The sequence below is a fragment of the Rhodofomes roseus genome, assembly GCF_022264815.1.
Source record: "Rhodofomes roseus strain CIRM-BRFM 1785 chromosome Unknown C8Q71scaffold_19, whole genome shotgun sequence".
NCBI classification, from domain to species: domain Eukaryota; kingdom Fungi; phylum Basidiomycota; class Agaricomycetes; order Polyporales; family Fomitopsidaceae; genus Rhodofomes; species Rhodofomes roseus.
In genome coordinates, this window is record NW_025952975.1 from 60,414 (window position 1) to 76,458 (window position 16,045).

Sequence of the window (16,045 nt, forward strand, 5' to 3'; positions counted from 1 at the left end):
CGCCGGGTCATGGTGATGCGCATTTTAGGCTGTGGATTGTATGCTATATTCTGTAGTACAATGCCTTTGGTATACAGATTTGAACTTCTTCCGTTGCCTACGGTACACAAGCACGTCACAGACGGTCGACGTTGCCGAGGTCCGCGCAGGCCTCTTTGACACGGACGGTGAGGGTCTTCTCGCCCTCGCGGACCCAGACACGGGGGTCGTAGTACTTCTTGTTGGGCTTGTCGGGGCCCTCGGGGTTGCCGACCTGGCTCTGGAGGTAGCCGCTCTTGTTCTGGACAAAGTCGCGGATGCCGACGAGGTAGGCGAACTGGGTGTCGGTGTCGACGTTCATCTTGACGACGCCGTTCTGGACGGCGGTCTTGATCTCGTCCTTGGTGGAGCCGGAGCCGCCGTGGAAGACGAGGAAGCTGGGCGGGAAGGTCAGCGCGGGGTACGGGGAGGGGTGGGGGGAGGGGTACGCACAGGGGCTTCTTCTTGCCGTCGGCGATCTTGTTCTCGGCGTAGAGCTGGTGCTTCTGGAGGAGTTCGGGGTGGAGGTGGACGTTGCCGGGCTTGTAGACGCCGTGGACGTTGCCAAAGGCGGCGGCGATGGAGAAGTTGGGGCCGATCTTGGAGAGGGCGGAGTAGACGTCCCAGATGTCCTCGGGCTGGGTGTAGAGCTTGTTGTTGTCTACGCCGGTGTTGTCGACGCCGTCCTCCTCGCCGCCGGTGATGCCGATCTCCATCTCGAGCCAGATGCCGAGGGGGGCCATGCGGGAGAAGTACTTGACGCAGGTGGCGATGTTGTCGTCCTTGGGCTCCTCGGAGAGGTCGAGCATGTGGGAGGAGAAGAGGGGCTCGCCGTGCTGCTTGTGGTAGGCCTCGTCGGCGGCGAGCATGCCGTCGAACCAGGGGAGGAGCTTGTGGGCGCAGTGGTCCGAGTGCATCACGACGGGGCTGCGGGCCACGGTCAGCGGGTGCGCATGTGATTGCATGAACGACGTACACGCCGTATGCCTTGGCGACGAGACGGACGTGGTGGGCGGCGGCGACGGCGCCGGCGATGGAGGCCTGCTGCTTGTCGTTGGCGAGGCCCTTGCCGGCGAAGTAGGCGGCGCCGCCCTGGGAGACTTGGATGATGATGGGGCTCTTGATGTCGCTGCGGGGGTGGGGTCAGCGGGGGCGGCGATAGGGCCATCGGGGCAGCGCACCGGGCGGCCTCGAGCACGGCGTTTGCGGTGGAAGAAGAGGTGACGTTCTGCGGGCGAGCGGACATTAGGGCGGCAAGCGAGGCGCGGGGGAGGCGCACTCACAATGGCCTAATTCACGATGGCACCGGGTGAGAGGGATTCACGATGAAAACGCGCAAGACTTACGGGGATGGCGAACTGGGGTCCAAGTGAGCAGGGGGACACAGGGAGAGGAGGGGGGCCATACCTGATGCTCCTTTGCGTACTCGAAGAGCTTGCGAACGTTGTCGCCGGTGAGGACACCGGCCTGCAGCTGCGGGTGAGTAGACGCGGATACGGGACGGAGGGAGGGGCGTACGGGGACGATGTCGAGGATACCCATTCTGCGAGAGGAGGAGGAGGAGGAGAGCGCGAGGAGGGCTATATACACAGGCAGACCCGGGCGAAGGCGACTATCGATGCACGTCACGTGCACACAGTGGGCGGGCCAGCGTCGGGTCGCGTCTTGTCCGCGTCTTGTCCGCCCAGGCGCGGCCTTTCCTCGACACTATCTGCAGCGCGTTCAAGCCGCGGTTGCTCCGATGGGAAGCGTGGAGGCGCACCGGTCGTGATTGTTCGCGGGTGGCGCCCCGACGCGTCGCGGGCGGGGGAAGCGAGGAGTGGCGGGGCGGGTGATGTGCGCGCGTCGGCGGCGGCGTCGCTGCTTATGCCTGCCTTGGACGCCGTGCCACATAGCCTCTGGGGATGCGCACGGACGATGGCCTGCTGCTGCCGGAGTTGATCGCCCCGGAATCGCCGCGGCGGCACCAGTCCGACTCCAGCGGAAACCGCCCTCTCCTCACCGCCTCGCCCGCCCTCTCCTCACCGCCTGAGGCTCGCCTCGCCGCCGCGCCCTCGACGTGCTGCACAGCCGGCGACGGGCCTGTGCAGCGACGAGGGCCATCGGGCGACGTGGGCGGGAGAGTTGCGGGGTCCTGACAGGTCCCATAAGCGTCCACAGGGTGGTCCGCATTTGGAGCGAGCGCGCGCATTCAAGAAGTGGCCCGTGTGCGGGTCCCTGCATCTCCTCCTCCCCCATGCCCTTCCAACGCTACCTCGACCCCTACCCCCTCCCCGACCCCGACCCCATCTTCAGCACCAATGTCCACTTCCAGTTCCCCGCCGCCATCTCCGGCGCACCCACCCTCGCCCCCGGCGGCGGCGCAGAGGTCCTCCCGCCCGGCTACCTCCCGCCCGCCGCGTCCGCCAGCCCCATGACCGCCTCCTGGTGGTCCAACACCCCGTACGATAGGTATTCGCACGACTTGTAAGTACCGGCCCCGCGCACATAGCCCCCCTTGACCGTCGTCCAGCGCGTCCAATGCCGCCCTCCCAAAGTACCACCAGCACGTCTACCACCACCCGCCCACGCACCCGCCCTCCTACCAGCCGCCCACTGCGCCCGACCACTCGGCCTACGCCCCCGCCCGCCTCGTCCAGACCCCCGTCTCGGCCACCCGCAGCCCCTACCCCGACCCCGCCCCGCTCCCCATCGCCCTCCCGCCCTCCCACGGCCTCCCCGTCTACTCCGCCTCCGGCTTCGACTTTCTCTCCCTCCTCAGCCGCGTCGCCAACCGCCTCAACCCCAAGATCCACCTCGGTCCCGTCGACATGTCCTGCTCCTTCGTCGTCGTCGACGCCCGCCGCTTCGACTACCCGCTCGTCTACGCCTCGCCCTCTTTCTGCAACCTCACAGGCTACTCCGAGCACGACGTCCTCGGCCGCAACTGCCGCTTCCTCCAAGCACCGGACGGCAGAGTCCAGCGCGGCGAGCCCCGCCGCCACACCGCGCCCGAGGCCGCCCACGCACTCAAGCTCGCCTGCGCCAGCCACAAAGAGTACCAGACGAGCATCATCAACTATCGCAAGGGCGGCCAGGCCTTCATCAACCTCGTCTCCATCATCCCTGTCCCCGACGACCAGGACGAGATCGCCTACTATGTCGGCTTCCAGGTCGACCTCGCCGAACAGCCCAGCGCCATCTTGCAAAAGCTCCGCGACGGCTCCTACATGGTCGACTACTCGCGCAGGGCACCGTTCAGCCCTCCCCACGCCCCCGTGCAGCGCAACTGGCGGACTGCCTCCGCGGCCATGTCTGGCGTGTCTCACGACCTGCTCACCCTCCTCTCCGATGCCGACTTTCTGGGCACCTTGCCTTCCGCGCTGCCCGGGAGCTCCGGCAGCGGCGTGGTCCACTCAAGTGCAAGCGTGGCGCCGGTCACCACGGCATCGTCCTCCGCGACCGAACAGCCAGTAGACCCATACGACAGCAACAAGCCACTCAACCTACTCCTCCTCGCCGCCTCCCCCGACTTTGTCCACGTCGTGTCCCTCAAGGGCGTCTTCCTGTATGTCTCGCCGTCCGTGCGCGACGTGCTCGGCTACGAGCCCTCCGAGCTCGTCGGCCGCTCCCTCGCAGAGTTCTGTCACCGCGCAGACGTCGTCCCGCTCACGCGCGAGCTCAAGGACAGCTCCGTCACCCCCGGCCCCGGCACTCCCGCCGCCGTCACCCTGCGCGCAGGCCGCAGGAAGGTAGACCTGCTCTTCCGGATACGCACCAAGCGCGGCGACCTCGTTTGGCTCGAGTGCCGCGGGCGGCTGCACGCGGAGCCAGGCAAGGCCCGCAAGGCGATCATCCTTTCTGGCCGCGTCCGCAGCATGCCGCAGCTCGAATGGGGCCCTGTCGCGCGCGCGGGCGGTCTCGCGCCTGCCACGACAGTGGTCAAGCGCGACCCCGAGAGCGGCGAGGAGACGCGAGTGGAGGAGCAGCACGAGTTCTGGGGGCTCGTCAGCACGGGCGGGACGTGGCTCTTTGCCGCGCACGCGGTTGCGGACGTCCTCGGCTGGGGCGCGACAGAGGTCATCGGGCGGATGGTCAGCGATTTCATCGGCGGGGTTGCGCCGCCGGAGGCGCAGCGCGCGCTGGGGGAGGCCCTCGCGTTGGTGAGCGGACGCGCGGCGCAGGCTGGCGGGGAGCACATGTTGCCGGAGTCGCGTGCGGTCAACTGCGACATGAAGCGCAAGGATGGGACGCAGATCCTCGTCCGCGTCACTTTCTACCGCCCACCGGATGAACGGGCGACGCACCATCTCCCTCGCGGCTCGCCGCCACCACGCCCCGTCGTCTGCCAGGTGCGCCGCCTCGACGTCGACGCCCTCGCGACGATGCCTGGCGCGCGCCTCATCCATTCCGGCGCAGAGAACGTGTTCGACGAGCTCATCGCGCGGCGCGAGAGCAGCTGGCAGTACGAGCTGCAGCAGCTCAAGTTCGCGAACGAGCGGCTGCGAGAGGAGGTCGAGTCGCTCGAGATGGCCGTTGACGGCGCGATGCAGCAGCAGCGCAAGCGGCACCGGCAGGAGCACCAGCAGGCCGCCTCAATGCCCGTGGCGGTCCCTTCGCAGGCGTCCACCTCTTACTCGCACTCGCACATGACGATGGCGCCCTTGCCGCAGCTGTCTGACATGGGTCCGTCGTACGCCGGGCCCTCGTCCATGGATCAGCAGCAAGGATGGCATCCCTCATATTCTTACGATACTGTCCGTCAACGGGTTCCATCATCACAGGTCGCGTCCTACACTAGGCTGCCTATGAAACGGCGGTGGGATGGCTCTGCGGACGACGAACCGACTTGATTTTTACTGTACTTTCGCTTTCACGCATGTTGTCGCACTTGCTTTCATACTGCTATCGCATACACAAGAAATGTTCGGATTGTACTTTGCACGGGGATATGCATGCATGAACAATGATCAGATATCATCATGAACGGAGGAATGCGTGAGTGGACGTGGCGGACGTATGGTACATGCTTCAGTAAGTTGGTACAGCGTGACGACGATGCAATGCAATGCAATGGACGAATATGGGTGAATATGGTAAGCCTTGTGAGAGTGCGTGCGCCGCGCTCAGGGCAGGGGTTCCCGATTGCTGGACAGCCGGTTGAGATGGATGTAGACATCGGTACCGAAGCCGTCCATCGAAATGAGGCGCAGGTCACCGCCGAAGTATCGTGCGTACTGCAAGACGATCGGGGCGGTACGGTCAGTGGCGCGCCGCGGGCTCGATAGACGGGTGGGGTACATACCAATCTCGACAGCGGTAGGCCATATCCGAAGCCCGCCATGGGCGCCTTGAAGTCACTAGCCTGGAAGTCCTGGTCGATGTTCTGCGCCTCCATGGTGGTGTACATATATGTCCAGATGAGCGGGATCGCGCTGCGCGGGATGCCGCCGCCCTCGTCGGAGATCTTGATGGTGATGTCTTCCTTGCCCTCGACGACGATGACCTTGATCGGCGGGAAGCTGTCTTCGTGCTCAGGCCCCAGGCGCTCGACGACCGCCCGGAGCGAGTTCTTCAGCAGCTCGAAGCAGATGTGCGACAGATGGCCCGGGACGTAGGCAAAGTGCAGGTCTTTCGGACAGATTAATTGCACCGGCGGTCCTTTGAACATGGCATAGTGTTCCTCGCAGACAAAGCTAAGTGCTGGATCAGCACCCGGCTGTCGTGTGACACGGAAGACATACCGGGCGTTCTCGATCGCTTCTTGCACAATGTCGTGTACATTCTGATCGCAGGGTCAACAGCTGAGCCGGATCCCGCTGTGTGACACTCACCGCTCTTGTGCAGATAATCCCAACGTAATCCGGGTGTGGTTGCAGTGTGTTCAAGGCAATGTCTGTAACGCTATGAGCACAGATGCAGGGCCAGAACGCGAACCTCGCACGTTGTCCGATGAGGAACCGGATTCCTATTCGAGAAAGGTAGAACCGATCGAGCCAATGTTGCACGTCGAGATTGATATTGCGCGCATTCTGACTTCGTTTCCACTCGAGGACACCCTGAGCGACGGTTGTGACTGTTGGGTCGTGCCGCCGCTTGATGTACTCCAGCGTCTTGGTGAATCTGCGGTTGAATTCCTGGACTTCGGGTGGCCACTCAACCTTCGATGTGTTCGCGTAGTATCTGTGCGCGAAAGTCGATGGTTGTTCCGGTGAGTGGAGCAGGAGACGTACCTCCGCTCCATTGGAATACGCATCTTGTGCTTCTGCCCATTCGAGTTGCCGACCTTCGTCCCCGACGCAAGCCCCAGTCCTGTGCCCGTAGGCCCTCCGTAGTCGTCGACAAAAAAGGGGAGGGAGGGATTTGGCGTGGACTCCGGGAGGACAGTCTCGGAGTTTGATGCCGAGAGCGCGTCGCGGATATGCCGGGGTAGCTTTGGTGTCGGGAACGAGATGAGTTCCTGTAAAGGATCATGTAAGCCCTGCAGCCAGCACGGAATGACGTAGGACGCACCTCAAAAGACTGAGCATACCACTCCTTTACCCTGTTGATGGAAGGCATCGCGCTGAGGTTGTGGGGCAACTGGTCGAGCTCCTTTACGCGGTGTGCGAGGCGCACGGGGAGCTCCTCTGTACAGTGCGGATGAGCTGCTGTATGAAGGGCGCGAAACAACGCACTCACCGAGCAAGAACTGACTCGCTCCGAAGAGCGTTCCCTGACTCGGATTCTGTCCGAAGAGGACCATCTGCTGGAGAGAGACTGGGACACAATGAGTTTCACGGCGGAGACGGGGTGGCGGGCGACGGACCTCCAGTCTGGGGAAAGGAGGCATAGTGGTGGATCCTCTCCCAGAGGGCGGGGGTGATGCGGAACATGGGAGAGCAGGACGGCGGACTGGCCTGCGCGGGGTCGCGGTGAAATGGACAGGACGCAGGTCACATGGCCGCCATAACCGCCTTTCACATGATTCCAGCAGCCACCGTGTACAACACATCCGCTACTCTGAGTCTATAGACTATAGTACACATTTGCATTCCATCTGCTGCTACGCTCGCTGTCCGCTCTACTTCCGCCGTCGACCCTACGCCGGCTTCCACTCAAAGTGATGTTTCCCTGCCGGCTATGGTCAGAAGCCGGCCCATGCATCAACACACATCCAGAACACGCACCCTTCTGAACCTCCCCAGGCCCCTCCGACTTGAGGTCATATGAGTGCGCCCCAAAGTAGTCCATCTCCGCCTCCATGAACTGGCTTGGCAGGTGCTTCCCCGCACAATACTTGAAGTACTCCAGACTCGCGCTCAGTGCCGGTCTGGGGTCGATCACACCCGGTCCGGATCCGAGTCAGCCCTCCTCCCGGCAATCCAGCTAGCCAGACTCACATGTGAGCATTCCACTCCAGGCCCAGCCCGACCACTCTCCTCAGCGCAGGCATTGTGCGTCGGACCTCCTCGCCGACGACGGGCAGCGTCAGAACGTTCGTGACTCCGCCAGACTGCTCGAGAACGGGCTGCAGAATGTCGGCGATGTACTCCGAGCGGATGATGCACCCCTCTCTCCAGATCTGCATACACGTCCCCAGATTCACTCCCCAGCCTTCGTCCTCGCTCGCCCGAGCAATAAGGTTCAGGCCCTGCGCGAACGACGCCAGGCAGCCGCAGTACACCGCTAGTCGAAGATCCTCCACGAACTGTGTCCGGAAGGCATCATCCACTTGCTGCTTCCTTGCAGCGCCCAAACCCTGTCCGAGGTTCTCGACCACTTGCATCCGCTGGGCTCGGTCGGCGGACGCAATACGGAAGAAGTGGGCGGCCGCTATCGTGGGCGCGGAGACATGTCGATTGGCTGCCTCAACGACCGTCCAGAAGCCGGTACCTTTATACTCATCAGTGCGTTTGCATTGGCTGCATGCACGCCTGCTCTACCTTCGCTTTCATCAGCGTCCTGGACAACCTTGTCTTGCACTTCATTCACGACATGGCTTGGCGGACCGTTTGGATGGTGTCTGCCGCAGATTTCCGCGCCGATGTTAACGAGGTAGTTTCGTTTCTTGAATGCGAAGTCAATCCCTCGCGTGGAGGAAAATGCACACAACGCACCAGTTCGCCTTCACTTCCCCATTTGTCCCAGGTCTTTGCAATCTCGTCCAACGGGATATGCATGCACTTGTACAGCAGCTCCCAAGCCTCGTTGACGACACCGAGGATGCCCTGCTCGATGCCGTTGTGCGCCATCTTGACATAGTGCCCGCAGCTCGACGGTCCGAGGTTCGCAACGCAGGGAAGTCCCGTCTTTGGATCCTTCGCCGCGAACTTCTCGAGCAGCGGCAAGACAGAGTCAAGCGCCTTTTTGTCGCCGCTCGGGGAGATGGACGGCCCGCGACGCGCAGCCTGGTACCCTCCGGACACGCCCATGGACAGGTACGACACGCCGCGAGGCTGCAGCGCTTTCTGGCGGCGCCTTGCGTTTTCATACCACTCATTTCCGCCATCGAGGATGATGTCTCCGTCGGTCAGATACTCGTCGATGTCTTCTATGACCTTGTCTGCGGGGCTGCCGTGCGGGATGCTGAAGACGAAGAGCTTGGGCGTGCTCTTACCGCCGAGGAACTCGAGGAAGGGCGTGTACTCCTTGAAGGAGTGCACGCGCTCGTGGATGCTGCGGTCGAGGCCGCTGACGAGATTTTGAGCGAGGTTGTCGATGTTCTGGGGCTTGACGTCGAAGACGCCGACTTGGAGCCCGTTCTCCGCGAAGAGCATGGTCATGCCCGAGCCCATTGAGCCCGCGCCTATGATGCCAATCTGGTATGTGTTCGTCAATGCGGGCTGTGTATGTTTCTATCGAGATATACCTGTTTGAACTTGTCAGCCATGTCGGGAGTGAACAGAGGGAGGTGTGCATGGCTGAACATCGCTCGAGCGTCGGCGACATGGCCGACGTCATAGCCAACTTCGCGATCACACGCCACGTGCACACCTCCGATCACGGAAGTATATTCATTGAGTGCGGGCGACGATGATGATTAGTTTGCGCCGTCATACATACATGTACACATTAACGGCCGTGCTACTTTTCGGCCTGCTGCAGGGGTATCCGCGTCTCCAAGCACATCTTACACTGACACTTAAGCTCAAGCAACATTTGGCTACCGCGGCGGTCGTGGCCGCGTAACCTCTTCGTAGATAAGAACTGGCAATTCGAGGTCAGTGCCGTTGCGCGTGGTGCAAGGGTCCCCGCACGCACCTTTCAGCTCCTCCTTGCCGAGGGCTTCTCCATAGTCGAAGTCGAAGAACGATGGGTCAAGTGGCTCTGCCGTCGGCTCATCTTGCGCGTCGTGGTAGGCCTATTATAAACAGATGACGAATTGCATGACATTTCGCTGCGATGTGCGGCGTACCTCCAAATATGGATGTTTCAACGCCTCGTCCACCTCAATCCGGCGTTTTGGACTGAATGTAAGGCATTTGTCCATGAGATCCAGTGCCTGTCGCCGCCGTTAACCGAGCCAGGTGGGTCATAGGCTCAGACTCTCACCAATGGATTCGCGTTCGGGAATAGCACGCTGAAGGGCTTCTTCTTCCTGAAGGGTAGCGCACGGATATACTCTCTTGAACGCGGAGAGGTGATGGCATAGAAATCGTCGAGCGAGGGCGTGCCGAGCACGTCAAGTATAATAGAAAGTTGATGATGGTCTGTAGTGTCGATGGAAAACACGTCATGAACATGCAACACCACGAATGGTTTAGATCACGTACAATCTCTGCCAGGGAAAAGAGGCTTTCCGCTCAGCATTTCCGCGAGGACACAGCCGACGCTCCAGATGTCGATGGCTCGTGTATATTCCTTGAAGGTGAGCATCACCTCTGGTGCACGGTACCATCTGACACGAGTACGCGTTGTCAAGGGGACCCCCAGCAGCCGATCGTCAGACGCACCGTGTCGCGACGTACTCCGTCATGAATGTGCTGCTGTCGTTTGCGAAATTTGGCGGTGGGCGCGCGGAACGGGCAAGGCCAAAGTCACAAAGCTAGAGGAACGGCAGCTTAGACGGCTTCACTCGGACATTACTGTAGTGAGTGATCTGACCTTCAGGTCGCAATTGGCGTTCAGCAGCAGGTTGGATGGTTTGAGATCTCGGTGGAGCACATCGGCCGAGTGCAACGCCTTCAGCGCTCGAAGCGTCTGGATCAATACGATCGTTAGTGTGTCGAGACCAAGGGTGCACATGCGAGGCGAAGCATGCGTTTACCTGGTAAATGAAGTATTGGCAGTGATCGTCGCTGAGTTCTTGGGTGCGGATGACACGATGGAGATCTGTCTCCATGAGCTCCTGCACGAGGTACACTTCTTTGAACTCCTCGAGACTGGGCGGGCGGAGGATATCCAGTATGGAGATGATGTTCTCGTGATGGAAGTGGCGGAGGAGCTTGATCTCGCGGAGGGTGCGGAGGCAGAACATGGAGTGATCAAAGGGCGTTATGCGCTTTATGGCGACCTTGCGCTGGGACGGGACGTGGAGGGCCGAGCTGGAGCATCGTGCGGGGTCTGTCTAGGATGGCGGGTACGAGGGCGGCAGCAACGCACCAGACGATGCCGTATGCACCTTCGCCGATCACATCGAGTATCTGGTAGTTTGAGCCAACGACGAAGTTGCTGGCCGCGACGCGGTCGTCGGCGTCGGCCATGGCGGGGAGCGGTGGTGGCGGGATGCGTGCGCGAGAGACTCGGAGGAGGGAGAGGGGCGGCCGGGCGTCTGTTAATTATCATTGACAATATCATATCCAATATCATTTCGCATTTGTTTCGCGTCCCGAAAGGATCGGGTCCCGCCCTAAAATTGCACCACGTGGGGGAGGAGGCCGCGTTTGGACGACCACCGCCGCCTGCCGTTCGTCCCCAGGACCGTCCAGCCCGCCTTGTCCCATCCCGCTCCTCCTGCATCGCCCTCCATCGCACCGCACGCCCCTCATGCCGGCAGCAGACAACAGATCCGACGTCGACGGCACCCCAGAGCCCGTTAGAGAGGTCGAGCGCGAGAAGGACCGGGAAAGAGACAAGGGCGGAAAGGCGAAGAGCGCGGCGAAGAGTACGTCCTGGTTGTCAATATGCGCCCCCGTCGAGCATTAAGCACCCGTTTGTACTCGTGCGCAGCCAAGGACCTCTCCCATGTCCCGTGCAAATTTTTCAAAGTCGGCTCGTGCACTGCAGGCTCTTCGTGCCCCTTCTCCCATGCTGTCCTCGAACCTGGGCAGCACAAGGAGGTCTGCTCGTGGTTCGTCAAGGGTAACTGCAAGTTCGGACACAAGTGTGCCCTCGCCCATATCCTGCCCGGGCAGAGCATGTCCATGGACAGGAAGAACAAGAAGGCTGCCCAGCTTGCCGCACAAGCAGGCGGCAGCTCGAGCGGCGGCCGCGAGGGTGGCAGACGTGGTCAGAAGAGCGGTGCGCGGGGCGGCGCTCCCGGCGCTGCCCAGAATCATGCTGGTCTGCTCTCAGGCTCGACCGCGCCGACTCGAGCTCTGGCAGGCAGCTCGCGGTCAGGCATTCCCATGCCTTTGAAGGCCACCTTGTCGCCCTCGACTCCTGCACCGCCTGTCAAGGACACCGATTTCGCCTCCTTCGGTCTGCCCGACGAAAGCAACAAGCTGCCGAGCGCACCTGCTCAGGGCAAACCGCCCGCAGCGCCGGCGCCTGATGCCTCGACTACGGTATCTCCTCCCCCCTCGACTGAAGCCGAGTCCGCCCCGGTCGAACCTTTGGACAACGCGGATACTAACGTGTTTGGTACCCTTCCGACGAGTACTCCCTCCGCCCCCCGACGAATGGGAGACGCGCATGGTTCACCGCCTGTCGACTTTGGGCCGATCGGCTCGCCTCCCCGCTCCTCCGAGTCTGTTGGCCGTCCTGCTCGCCTCAACGGTTTCTCGCCGGGTACGTCTCCTCATGCCGCCGGTCTATCTACTTCTCCCTTCTCGGCGCCAGGGTCTCGCACCGTGTTTGCGATCCAGGGAGAAGAGGATGCGTCTAATGCGTTCGCGAATCGCTCTGGGCTCTCAGCATCCTTGGGGACAATGATGACCTGGTCGAATGACCGTCCATCTCGGAGACTGGACGGAGGTGTAGTTGGCGAGGTTGTGGTCGAGGACGAGGATCTGGAAGAATTCCTTCCCAGTTCCTTGACGGATCTACTAACGCCTGAAGAGAGATCGAGGAGGCTGTCTCGCACGAATGGCGCCCGTCCGAATATGATGGGTTCAGATCGTGATGGAGCTGGGGGACAACGGCCGTCATTGGAAGGCCAACATCACAGATATTCTCGATCCGTCCCGGCGCCGTCTTTGCTACAGGATATCAAATCAATATGGGCGGACAACGGAGGTGCTGGTGCGGGCGCGTCTGATCTAGCAGGCGCTGCCGGAATGAGCGTGGCCAGCGGTGGCCTCGGTAACGGTACGCCCAGCTCATTCACGTCCAATTCTGGCCTTGCGGGCAGATCAAGCGAGGACATGCTGTCACCATCCAACGCTTCCGCGGCATTCCTTCCTGGTATTCATCACCATTACCTCAATTCGAAGGTGCAGCAACGTACCAATCTACTCGGTGGCGGACTGTCAGCACTGCACGCGACCAGTAACAACGGGCCGCCCCATGCCAATTTCTCTGGCACGCACGTACCCAACTTCGCTTCGGGAGCGTTGTCACCACCCCGTACCAGCGCACTAGGTAATCGTCCCCCTATGGGCAGTCCGTCGTCGGATGTTTTCTATGGACAGCAGCGCCACCCTGCGCAGCCAGGCAACGATGGGTACGCTTCAAACAACCATGTTCGTAAATGCACACTCACTGTCTACCAGACCATTGCAAGCGCACGCACCCGGCCAAAGTCTGCCTCAAGGCTTGGCAGCAGGATATTCGAGGATTCATGCCCTGCCGCCGCCGGTCATCGCGTCGCCGTCTACGCCGGGAGCGTTCAGTCAGGTGGGCGGGTACTCACCAGGGACGAAGGCGTTTGGACACGCGCAAAGCTCGTCGGGCGAGTGGCATAGTACATCGCCTGGCGCCGCGAGTGCGTTGGAGTCCCTCGTGCACTTCAGCGCACAGGCCTCTACGGCAAGCAATGCGGCTTCCTTAGGAGGCCTAGAGACCGTCTTTTCGCGTCTATCCTATTCTGCTGCCGCAACACGTATGTACCCCGTTGACCGCGTCTTCTAGTTCTCACGCAATATTTGACAGGTGGTCCACAAGGCAACGTTGGCAATGGTGCACGTAACCCGAGCGGGCGGCTCTACAATCCGCAAGGGTCACTCAGCCCTCTCAGCGGTCCAGTGCTCACTGGCGACGACGATGACCTGTTTAGCATGGATGGTTAAGTTGTACTTGGCTGTTGTTTGTACAAAAGTAGTATCTCCGTGTTGCAGTAGGTCCAGAGATCATGTATAATTTAAGTCGCACAACGTGCTAGATGTTTACTCAGCGCATCTACAGGGATTTGATCACTTGTTCTGTACTGCTATGTAATGCTTTTGTGTTCATATTGCATCTCATCGTACTGCAATCAACATGGCTGAACCCCTACTAATCATAAACACTTGTGCATCCTATCCTATCTGATTGCTCTCCAGCATCCAGAAATTTGGACATCAGACTGCCCTTTGGACCTCAAGTCCTTGCCAGCATGCAGTATATCAACGGTCAAGGAATGTCCTCTCCAGACACAGCGGACAAGTCGGCTTTTAACAAATCGGAACATTGGTCTTACATAGCAAGGGTCAGTAGTTTTCTAAGCGGCCATGTACGGTTACGTATCATGGCGCTTAAATATGGAATGTTCACCGCATGTAAGAAATTTCGTACATAGGTATTAAAAGATGTTATGTTTGGCTACAGTACATTGACCACATGTATCCTGCATGTTAGCAACACGTACATTGAGACTAAATACTGTATGGTCAGAGAATGGTAGTCACTCTAGCATTGTCAGCACGGTTATAATGTTAGAATCTCGTGCATTGCGGGAACAAAGGGCGCACATTCAAAATGTAATCGCAATGTAAGAAGGCCCCTCTAACATTGTGCTTACATTGTCATTACATTTGAAATGTATGTCTTACATTGTCATTACATTTTTAATGTGTGCAGCCCCTCTTACATTGTGATTACATTCCGGTTGTGCGCCCTTGTTCCCGCAATGCACGAGATTCTAACATTATAACTGTGCTGACAATGCTAGAGTGACTACCATTCTCTGACCATACAGTATTTAGTCTCAATGTACGTGTTGCTAACATGCAGGATACATGTGGTCAATGTACTGTAGCCAAACATAACATCTTTTAATACCTATGTACGGAATTTCTTACATGCAGTGAACATTCCATATTTAAGCGCCATGTTACATAACCGTACATGGCCGCTTAGAAAACTACTGACCCTTGCTATGTAAGACCAATGTTCCGATTTGTTAAAAGCCGACTTGTCCGCTGTGAGAGGTAGCTCAATCATTCAGGTCTGCAACAAAGTTCATGATCATGACATGTTCCACAAGGGTGCAAAGTGGGATGCAATCAACCAGTCCAGGACCTTGTGTTGGCATGGACTGGGATGACATCATTGAGAGTATGAAGCCCCATAGGAGAGGGCCATTACAATTTGACGTGATGGGCATGGTGATTCATTTGCATTTCCTTGTATTTAGCTGTATACCAAGTTATCATACTTGTTTGTTTGTGGGACTTTGGAGGTTTGTAGACCAGTGTCCAGGGAGCGAGGAGAACCAACTACCAAGATGGCTGCAGAACGGCCTACCAGCCAGCCTCTTGAAAGTATGGCAGATGCTGAACGAGCAACCCTGGCACAAACAGGCAAGAGTGGAATGGCAAGCCTCCCCTAGGACAGAGAGGATGGACAGGATCAACCCCGACCTGCCCTCACAAAAGTACGGGAAGCTAGTCGAGCAGCTACCGCAACAACATGCGAGCATACTCTTCCAGTTATGAACAGAACATGCCCCACTACAACAGCACCTCCACCGCATTCAATGAACCGACTCACCCATCTGCCTGAACTGCGATACCGCCTGCGAGATGGTCTATCACTTCCTCCTCGAATGCCTGGCGCACGATGACCACCACACCAGACTCGCACACGACCTTGGACCAGCCGTAGTGGGATCGCTCTGTCACCTCCTGACCGAGCCAAAGGTGATGGGCTCATTGTTCCGTTACATCCATGCTACAGGTCAGCATCAGGAAAAACACTTCTAACTTCAGCAGTCTTGAATGAAGAGCACCTAATCTTATTCAATCTTTCATAACTTGTGTTCCTCAATTAAGTGCACTATGTGCATGAAGACCGCTGAAGTGAACTATAGCACCTTTGAGAAATTTGTCTTGTCCCCAAGTTGGAGGATATGCAACTTCAGTACTACAGATTAAGATGCATAAGTACACATTAGTTGGCAAATGACCTCTTAACTAATAAATATGCATGATGAGATGTCAGATTGCTCAATGTGGTCAAAGTCATATTGTCAAGGATTTGGACATATTTGGCCTGTTAAGGGTGAAAGACAGAAAAAGAACATTTAAGCATACAAAGTGAGACAAGAAGCCTGGCCTTGAGCAAATTGTGAGTCTACACAAGGTCTGCAAGGCAACAGATAGTGCCAAGAAGAAATGAGGCCAGTCTGAGAGCCCAGGGATGCACAGGGGCTGGGCTAACAGGGGGCAGCAATTGCAGATTTCTCTAAGTCCAGAAAGATAGTCAATATAGCTTATTGTGCAAGGGAACAAGCACAGGGACCTATGGTGTAGTGGTCAGAAGTTTGTGCTGAGAGTGTGAGAAATTAGTGTAGCAGGTCAGGGGTTCAATTCTGGGAAATGGCAGATTATTTTGGGCAACATTTTTGCATCTGGGATGCCTGTTATGACAGCATATGCACAAACACAGCAGAATCATGAGAGAAGTTACCCCAGTAAGGATGAAAAAACATTATTCTTGCTTGGAATGAGTGTTTACTTTGGTTACTTAATGGAACTCAATTAAGACA

General features: G+C 58.7%; 6 protein-coding genes across 6 annotated transcripts; 2 read left to right on the plus strand and 4 right to left on the minus strand.

Moving 5' to 3' along the window:
• Position 1: 1 nt before the first annotated feature.
• Positions 2-1,721, minus strand: C8Q71DRAFT_191060 (uncharacterized protein). Its single transcript, XM_047916870.1, has 8 exons — positions 1,537-1,721; positions 1,426-1,485; positions 1,365-1,376; positions 1,302-1,307; positions 1,200-1,246; positions 995-1,147; positions 472-945; positions 2-416 (listed from the first exon to the last, which is right to left on the minus strand). The coding sequence occupies exons 1-8, from the start codon at positions 1,558-1,560 to the stop codon at positions 116-118; spliced, it is 1,077 nt and encodes a 358-aa protein (XP_047775880.1). The 5' UTR covers positions 1,561-1,721; the 3' UTR covers positions 2-115.
• Positions 1,722-2,167: 446 nt separating this feature from the next.
• Positions 2,168-4,967, plus strand: C8Q71DRAFT_774216 (uncharacterized protein). The gene is made up of 2 exons (XM_047924513.1): positions 2,168-2,484; positions 2,531-4,967. The coding sequence occupies exons 1-2, from the start codon at positions 2,255-2,257 to the stop codon at positions 4,848-4,850; spliced, it is 2,550 nt and encodes an 849-aa protein (XP_047775881.1). The 5' UTR covers positions 2,168-2,254; the 3' UTR covers positions 4,851-4,967.
• Positions 4,968-4,986: 19 nt separating this feature from the next.
• On the minus strand, positions 4,987-6,975 carry C8Q71DRAFT_191171 (alpha-ketoacid dehydrogenase kinase). Its single transcript, XM_047916872.1, has 8 exons — positions 6,806-6,975; positions 6,679-6,756; positions 6,511-6,626; positions 6,231-6,457; positions 5,832-6,180; positions 5,742-5,782; positions 5,303-5,693; positions 4,987-5,234 (listed from the first exon to the last, which is right to left on the minus strand). Exons 1-8 carry the CDS (start codon positions 6,870-6,872, stop codon positions 5,124-5,126), a joined length of 1,380 nt encoding a protein of 459 aa, XP_047775882.1. The 5' UTR covers positions 6,873-6,975; the 3' UTR covers positions 4,987-5,123.
• Positions 6,976-8,893, minus strand: C8Q71DRAFT_191365 (6-phosphogluconate dehydrogenase C-terminal domain-like protein). Its single transcript, XM_047916874.1, has 5 exons — positions 8,097-8,893; positions 7,923-8,046; positions 7,380-7,872; positions 7,167-7,309; positions 6,976-7,110 (listed from the first exon to the last, which is right to left on the minus strand). The coding sequence occupies exons 1-5, from the start codon at positions 8,772-8,774 to the stop codon at positions 7,079-7,081; spliced, it is 1,470 nt and encodes a 489-aa protein (XP_047775883.1). The 5' UTR covers positions 8,775-8,893; the 3' UTR covers positions 6,976-7,078.
• A 132-nt stretch (positions 8,894-9,025) lies between these two features.
• On the minus strand, positions 9,026-10,760 carry C8Q71DRAFT_191160 (mitogen activated protein kinase-like protein). The gene is made up of 9 exons (XM_047916871.1): positions 10,582-10,760; positions 10,247-10,523; positions 10,084-10,179; positions 9,933-10,024; positions 9,753-9,877; positions 9,532-9,689; positions 9,395-9,481; positions 9,241-9,340; positions 9,026-9,186 (listed from the first exon to the last, which is right to left on the minus strand). Exons 1-9 carry the CDS (start codon positions 10,680-10,682, stop codon positions 9,143-9,145), a joined length of 1,080 nt encoding a protein of 359 aa, XP_047775884.1. The 5' UTR covers positions 10,683-10,760; the 3' UTR covers positions 9,026-9,142.
• A 1-nt stretch (position 10,761) lies between these two features.
• Positions 10,762-13,629, plus strand: C8Q71DRAFT_191239 (uncharacterized protein). The gene is made up of 4 exons (XM_047916873.1): positions 10,762-11,083; positions 11,149-12,802; positions 12,852-13,180; positions 13,231-13,629. Exons 1-4 carry the CDS (start codon positions 10,966-10,968, stop codon positions 13,365-13,367), a joined length of 2,238 nt encoding a protein of 745 aa, XP_047775885.1. The 5' UTR covers positions 10,762-10,965; the 3' UTR covers positions 13,368-13,629.
• Positions 13,630-16,045: the final 2,416 nt, after the last annotated feature.